At 39.1% G+C, this 8,556-nt stretch overlaps 1 protein-coding gene across 2 annotated transcripts in view; it reads left to right on the forward strand.

Annotated features, from left to right (window-relative positions):
- The window catches only part of CPVL (carboxypeptidase vitellogenic like), a 118,314-nt gene extending 113,604 nt beyond the window's left edge, over window positions 1-4,710 (forward strand). For both annotated transcript variants that reach the window (XM_057733956.1, XM_057733957.1), the window contains exon 13: window positions 4,469-4,710. In XM_057733956.1, the coding sequence (XP_057589939.1) occupies window positions 4,469-4,573 (105 nt within the window). In that variant the 3' untranslated portion in view covers window positions 4,574-4,710. The remainder of the gene's footprint in view (window positions 1-4,468) is intronic.
- Window positions 4,711-8,556: the final 3,846 nt, after the last annotated feature.

The following is an 8,556-nucleotide window of genomic DNA, read 5'->3' on the forward strand; positions in this document are numbered from 1 at the left end:
GGCGGATGTTTGTGTGTTGGGTGGGTGCTTTCACTTAACTTTTGTTTATGATTAATCACTAATTTTATTATTTCCATCCCAACATCCCTCTGCCTCTCCCCTTCTCACAATCTGTCTGACTAGCCTACATCATCTCTCACTTGAAGAGCTAGTCTCCTAATTTGCCTCCTTGCCCCAGTATCGTTTCCTTCCAAATCAGCCCCCTCTTTGCATATTAAGTCATTTTTCTACAGTGCAAATCTGAGCATATCACTACTCTGCTTAAAACCCTTGAGGACATATCCAGATTAGGCAAACCCATAGAGACAGAAAGTAGATTAGTGATCACCAGGGACTGGCAGGGAGAGGGGAATGGAAAGTGATTGCTAATAGGTATAGGGTTTCCTTTGGGGTGATGAAAACATTCTGGAACTAGATAGCGGTGATAGTTGCACAACATTGTGAATGTACTAAATGCTACTGAATTGTTCATTGTAAAATGGTTAGAATGATAATTTTATATTTTGTGTATTTTAACACATGCACACAGACACACACACACACACACACACACACACATCCTATAGGATAAGGTCCATGCATCCTAGCAGCATATCATATGGGCTTTACCTGTTCAACTGTCCCTTGTACTTTCCCACTAACTCTTTACAACTGGAACCTCTCAGATTACTGCACCTGCCATACAGTTTCATACCCCACTGTTTTTGAATTCACAGTTTCCTCTGTCTTTAGTGTGTCCCTTCATCCCCTCTCCCCCCAATGTCTGTCCGGTGATTTGCACCTCCAAGACCCCCAGGAAGTCTCCCTTGACACATCTATGTCAACACACCCATTGTGAATTTCCTTCTATATTTCATCCAAAAGGCACAACTGGGAAACCTTTATTGCCAGGTCCATGTGTCTAGTTTCAGGAAGAATTGTATTGCTTTCTAAAACATGAAGTGGAATGAAGTTTTAAAGTGTTTCGTATAGGCCTTTTAAAATTCATGACCTCTGGACCACATGAGTTTAGGGGTTTCAGTTCTAGTATGGAAGCACCCAAAAAATACAGTTTCTGGTGATGAGACCATTTCTATCCAGGGAGTCCTGAGATTAATCTTGTCACATTTAAATATGTACTCATGACCCTGTCACATTTTTTTTACACACCTCTAAAAATTCTAGAGTGGTTTGTGTCCTTGATTTGTGAGTGGTGAGTGGCTTGGCTATAGCAACAGAGTGGTGTTTTTGGTTTTTTTTTTCAGCACTCATAAATTTATTTTTGAGGTTAACTTCAGTAAAATGCTGTATGGGAATCTGCTAGAGAACATTGAGAATTCTGTAGCATGTGAAAAAGACTCTGTCCCTAAATGAGCTTTCCAATCTTAATGACACCATTTATGATGTCATTTGGTCATTACATATGGCAGCTCAGAATTGGACCAGGGATCAGGCAAGTCACTGAGAATAAGAATTACAACACCTAACCCCTGTCATCTCTTCTTCATTACTTGATTATCATGGATGTAGAAGGGGAGTGTACTTTTGTGAGTGTGTGTGAGAGAGAGAGAGAGAGAGTGTGTGTGTGTGTGTGTGTGTGTAAACACCAGGAAGGCAGATGATCAGGAAAAAATACACTAAGGTGAGGTCATGAGTAGATGTTAAACAAATTTCTGTTTGCATTCTCCCTTGATGTAAAAACAGAACTGCCTGGTTTGTCACAAAATAGAAAGTTTTTTAAAATAGTGGTCTCAATGTTTGGACCAACAGCACCAACATTACTTTGAAATTGTTAGAAATGCCGATTCTTAGACCCTGGTTGGGACCCTCAGAACTGGAAGGTCTAGGGGTGGGGGCCCAGCAGTCTGCTTTAACAAGCTCAAGTATTTTTACACATGGTCAAGTTTGAGAACCACTGTTTAAAACAACTCGTTTAAACCAAGATTTTTTGATGCTAATGTAGGAACACAGTATTCTAGGTTAGTTAGGCTGATACAAGCATTTTGATCTTGGATTTTGAATAGGGATAATTATTGGGAGAATAATTACAATGGCTAATATTTCTCAAGTACCATCCCAGAGCGGGCACTGTGCTAGGTGTTCCATGGATATTATTGCATTAATTCCTTATATGACTATCCCAGGACATAGTATTTCATTCCCTGTTGTACAGTTAAGGAAATTGAAACTCAGAGATGTTCAGTTACTTGCCCAGGGTCACACATCTTGCTGTGCCTCTTGTCATGCTCCGGCACTCTGACTCCCAAGCCCAGGCCATCAAGCGCTATGCTATCCCCCCATTAGTGGCAGCTGTGGTCCAGGAGACAGGATGACCTTTAGCTCTTGAGTATTCAGTTTATTACTGTTCTGGATGATTGCCACAAAACTCACTTCCAGCTGAAGCAGCTGGGTTTTGTCATAAACATGACTTCATTAAGTGTCCTCAGCTGAGCTGAAGCTGCAGCGAAATCACTCACCCGATTCCTGCCAAGGCCAGAGAATTGGATGGAAGCTACAGGAAGAGAATTCTAGCCTGGGATTGTGGAAGCAGCAAAAGTTTCCCTCCAGAGTCACATGTACGGGCTCTTGTCACAGATATTTTACTTTCAGTCTGTGACAAAAAGTTGGGACATGTTGGGTTTCCAGATGCAAGCTGGAACATAAATGGTAGATGGGCGCTGCTTTCCTAGCAGCCAAGCACAGATGACAGCTGGTGGAGGGTAGCATAAAGCGGATGTCTCCAATGGTGTATGAGGGGTGAGGCCAATTTCACAGTCCTTACCTACCTCAGAGGGCTGTTGAGAGCCGGCTGAAACATTCTGTGACTAAGCTGTAAAGTTCCGTTCAAAGTAAGGAATTATTGTGTAGGTACTGTAATTTGATTAAAAACACTGGTGTTTGCATCAGAAGCCAGGGTTCTAGCTACTTCCCCCACTTACAATTGTATGACCTGGACAAGCCCCCTAATAGCTCCAAGTAGTCTTCTCGACACTATTGTGAAGGGTGCTTTCTACCCTTGTTCCGTGCACAACTTCTACAGCTATAAACTGCAAAGTAAAATTCATCTAATAATGTTGATCCACTCACAGCAAAGTTGGAAGATGGTGGGTGTAGAGGGGGTTAATATAATCAGTGCACTATGCAAATATATTTGTATTTTTTTCTGCCTCAGTACTTTTCGGAATGAGGCAGGTAAAACAAGGCCAGACTCTTATAAAGGGACTTTTTAAAAGTGGTCTTTAATTCCTGATTGTATTTCAACAGCTAGAAGTTGCTGAATGTGATTCCTTTACTGCATGTGTTCACTTACATCAGCCACTACTAATTCCTGTATATTCTCCACATGTGCAGCAGGACCTCTCAGGCCACAGGGATCTCTCCTGCATGTGGCCTCCCCACACTCAGTGTTGGCTCTTTCCCTTTTTGCATCATGCAGGCCTGCCCTTGTCCTCTCCTTGGGACGGTCACTGAAACCAGAGACTTTCCGAGTGCAGAGACCAGGCCCTTCTTATTAGCCGGGTGTAAGGGTGGCCCCTTGTAGGCTCTTGGGTGGGTCTGAACTCACCTCAACGATAGATGTTTTAAGGATACTTTATATATCCTGAGAGGTGACACAGGGGTCCACTGTTAACCAAACTTGGTGAGTTCACCCTTAAGACTAGTGGATTCCACTGTATGTTAATTTTACACAGGATTTGGGGATAAGTATACTGATATCCCCATTATACTTTGAAATGTGTCAAAAGGTAAAATGGATTAATAGATAGTGAGATCCACCTGTAAGAAAACGTGTAAAATGAGTGTTCATGAGAATATCTAAATGGTAGGGTTATGAAATTCTTTCAAATTTGCTGTGTTTGAAAATGTTTCATAATAAAATGTTGGGAAACATAGAATGTTCTAGTTCTTTGCTGCTCAAAAAAAAAATGGCCTTTTAAAATTTCAGGTATCAAGGATTTCTCTTTTGTTGTTGTGTTAATTTTGGGGAGAATCAAAATATCTCCTTTATTAATGGTAAAGGCTAAGGTGGAAGGTAGAGCTTGGTGTGATGGCCAAGTGGACCAGCTAAATAGAAAGGTGGAATTAGGTAGATTCCTCCATCCAGTTGCAGGCAGAGCTGGTCTGGGGTAGGTCTCCCCACCTCAGGGCCCTAATCAGGTAAGAATTACAGCACAGCACAGAGGAGCAGATGGCTGTCTCCCAAGAGGAAAAAGACAAGGAAGAATTTTCCAGTTTTATACACATGAAAGATGAATGCAACTTGGTGTAAAATTAAATAACACACAGTTTTAAAACGTTCTTACCTTAAGGTACCTACCATTAACGCTATCAAAAGCAGACAATCAACATATCCAAAGGCATAGATTGATAGAATATGTTCTTCATTTCATGTAAGCTTTAAGAACACTTTAATCCAAATTAACTTTCCACTTATTTAGAATATCCAATTCTCTAAATTTCAATTTTTCTTCTGTTTTTCTTCTTTAAGGTAATTGTTCGAGGTGGAGGACACATTTTGCCCTATGACCAGCCTTTGAGATCTTTTGACATGATTAATCGATTCATTTTTGAAAGAGGATGGGATCCTTATTGATGGATAAGCTACTTTCCTAAAAGAGAACGTCAGGGGTTTTAATCTTTGAAAAGAAAATTTTCAAAACAGAAAATGTTACATAAATAAGATTATCTTTTTAAATCTGCAAAATGTTTCTAATCAATAAAAATTATCCTTGAAACAAGTGAGGTTCTGTTTGGGGGGAGAGGTGGTTCACTACAAAATTAACTGTAAGAAAACTCTGTGCGTGAGAATTATATCTTTTAACTTAAAGGATGGATTCTTAGACACCAACTCAGATAGAAATGGATAAAAATAGTAAATGGGATATTGGGGCCTTGAATAGGAATTTTAAATACCTTCTAAGATGATGTGAAAAGTGTAATAAATGAATAAAGTCGTAACTACATCTTGTAAATAACAGAAGAGTTTATCATATCATGCATCTGAAGGTGTTTGGTAAATATTAGATAAGAACATCTGAATTATCATTCCAAAGGAATGAGTGACCTTATAATAGAGGTGAGGAAGAGACTTTGGGATGCAGAAAGTCTTACCAAGAAAGGTAGCTTGGAATTCTTTTAATTAGAAAAGAAACGATGTACCAATTGATGATAAGCAGAGCATCTTAATCAGAGAACATACTAAATCTCTGCCTTTTCTTTCTTTGTTCTTTTTGTTCTGTTTTTTTTAGTTTATACATATTTATCAAACAGCCTGCAGGCCACATTAGTTATGAGCTGTTTTTAATTTGGGTTTTAAATTCTATACTTCTTCCAGCCAAATAAAGAATAACCTAATTTTGTATAATTGCTGGAATATCAAAAAAATTTGAGATCATCTTGCATCAAAATATATACATTTATAAATATGCATACATTAGTAATTTTCCAACTAAAATATCACATCTCGGCACATCTTTCCTATTTATGCATCACGTGCTCACATCTCTAATTCTACAGCACATTTGGCTTTTTCCACATCATTTCCCCCTTATATTACCCATCTATGAATTGGCTCACTGGGGAACTAAATTTAAAAAGTCAGAGCTTGTTCTCGCTGCCAATATTTTATTGAGTTCTTTTAATTTCTCATTTTGTGCCTGATTTCATTCAGGGTTGAGATTTTCCTTTTCTTTTCTTTTATATACATGTTGTTCATTGTGCCCATATACTATAAGACCTCATATTGAACATTCCAATCAAAAGCAAATTTTAATTATTGCAGAGAATAAACTGGGGAAGTGTGCACAAAGTTTTGCATATAGCCCCACCTACAAGTTAAAATAGTTGCATTTGGTCCCAATAATATGTAGTGGAAAGGGCACCAACTGTGGCTCAGAGACCTGGGACTTAGTCCCAGCTGTGTCACACATGCACTGGATGTTTTTGGATAAGTCACCTCACTGTACTAGCCTCCCAAAGTCTCAAAGAAGATAGCCAGAAGAGATTACTGAGGTTCCTTCTGGCTTATGTATAGTTGTCATAGTGACTGTTTCACCAAGAAACCATGAGATAAGTCAAGCCTCATTATTAGTGGATTCCATATTTGCATCACCTCCTGATTGAAATTGATTTGCAGTTCCCAAATCAATACTTGCTTGCTCTGTGGTCATTTGTAAGCATGCACAGAGTGATGAAAAATTTGTTACCCAATATGCACATTCTCAGCTGAGGTCAAATGAGGCAACGCTGCCTTCTGTTTCAGCTCTCCTAATGTAAACAAGTGTCCTTTTGGCAGACTATTTCGTGCCACGTTTTCTGCATCTTTGTGCTTTTTGTTGGTGATTTTGCTGTTTAAAAGGGCTCCCAAGCACAGTGCGAAAGTGCCGTCTAGTGTTCTCGGGCCCAAGAAGGCTGTGATGTGCCTTGTGGGGGAAAGATATGTGTTAGTGTGTTAGATAACAAACTCATGTTTGTTTAGGCATGAGTTATATGCTGTTGGCTATGAGTTTAATATTATTGAAGCAACAATATATGTTAAATGAGGTTTCCTTAACACACATAAAACAAGGTTATGTATTGATTAGTTGACACACGTGTTGTGACCAGAAGCTAGTAGGAATCAAACCCTGGATTTCCCTGGGAGCAATGTTTCAGAACTCGCTAATTCAGTGTTTGGGGAGATGTTATAGAAAATATCTACAGTGAACAGAGAGAATGGGCTGTTTTTATGGAACACTCAGAGTAGGGATCCACACAAAGTCATAGCTTAGTAAATGGAAGTGGAAGATGTTGTCATTTTGATCATCTCTCTGCCCCAGGCACTAGGCCAGTGGGGACTGTTGGGGACAACTTGCCAGACCTTCCCAGGGCACCCCTAGCCAAGTCCCTTAAGGGTAGAGTCCTATAGAGACTGAGTCTGGCAGGTGCTTTACCTTAAAAGAAGGGAGGGAAAAGTAGCTCAGAGACTGAAGAAAAACAAGCTTTTGAATTTAATTGGAGAGAGTCCCTTGTGGAAAGAACCTCCAAGTGGGGTACACATTCTTCATGGGATACATCAGCCCATTAAGGTGCCCTCCCTTAGTCCAGGCAAGAGACAGGCAGAATGTCTCACACGGCTGCTGTTCCTGCAAGCAGACAGCTTACGTAGAGAGGGGGAGTCGCAGTGAGCACAGGTGAGGCATCTTCTCAAGCTTCGGGGTCCAGCACACTGCCAATGACTGCCTGTAGAGTATTTCCCATGCCCATGCTTACATGCCTATAGGATGTTATCAATGTGATTCATTTCAGAAAAACGAAGCGTTCAAATAGTAGGATCTTTATAACTCTTTGCCATGAGATGGGGAACGGCCAAGTCGGCCTTTCGTACCACAGTACCACACGGGCGATTACAGGGCAGTGTATTCAAAGGAGTTGTAAAACCTGAGAATGGGTCCAGCATTCTTTCTTTCTTTGGCAAGACAAGGGTTGCAGGTAAATGAGTGGCTATTGTTAGTATGTCATCTAGCAGATATTTTTTAGAAAAGTAAATATATAATCTGCCCTTTCAAGGCAGAAGTAATACTTTAAAAATCAGTGAGAATGTTAATTTCTTTTCAAAAGAAATTTAATCTATGGCAAGAGCATTTTGAAAACAGATGTTTGGAAATGTTTCCATTTACTGTGTGTGTATTACAAAAAAAAAAACGTAACAGGAAAAATTTCAACAAATGTCTTTACATAAAAGATGGGATTGAAAAATGCATGTCGGGAGTTAATAAAGCTTATTTAATGAAGAATTGCTTCCAGTTGGATCTACATCTCTGTAATATGTCTTTTTCAGCTCTGATGGACTTTGAAACCAAGTGTGAAAATAAACTGAACATATAACCAGACATTTGAATATAATCTCACAAAAGGGTAACCCAAGATTTTCAAACATGACAAAGCATATTCAACACATTGATCCTATTAAAAATACTAACAGTAATATTTTGGAAAGCACAAATAGTTTGTACTACTAAAATCAAATACAATTTTTAAAAATTAAATATTTAAAATTTCATCCTTTATCATTTTTAAGTTTCTAGTTTAATATTTCATAATATAAATGTTAGTACAGTAGTGGCATGGTTGTACTTTATGAGTGAATAATTATATATATTTTTGGTATGACCAGCAATTTTTTAACAATAGAGGTGACATAGCATAAAGCTTTGGAGAACACTGAGAGGACAGAAAAAATCTTTAACAGTGGCGTTAAACTATGCACTAATTTTGTTAAGTTAAAAAAACAGGGCTTCCTAGGTGGCGCAGTGGTTAAGAATCCACCTGCCAATGCAGAGGTCACGGGTTCGATCCCAGCTCCAGGAAGATCCCACATGCTGCGGAGCAACTAAGCCCGTGTGCCAAAAAAAAAAAAAAAAACAAGGCATCTAACAATATAGTATGCTTTCATATATAAGAAAGAAAGGAAGGAAGGGAAGTAAAATCAAACAAATAAATAAGGGAGGGAGAGTGAGACACACACACACAGAGAAGTTTTGTAAGGAATAGAGTGCCTCTGGAAAGAGAAATAAACAATGAATAACAGTCGGGGAG

The sequence above is a fragment of the Hippopotamus amphibius genome, chromosome 4 (genome assembly GCF_030028045.1).
Source record: "Hippopotamus amphibius kiboko isolate mHipAmp2 chromosome 4, mHipAmp2.hap2, whole genome shotgun sequence".
NCBI classification, from domain to species: domain Eukaryota; kingdom Metazoa; phylum Chordata; class Mammalia; order Artiodactyla; family Hippopotamidae; genus Hippopotamus; species Hippopotamus amphibius.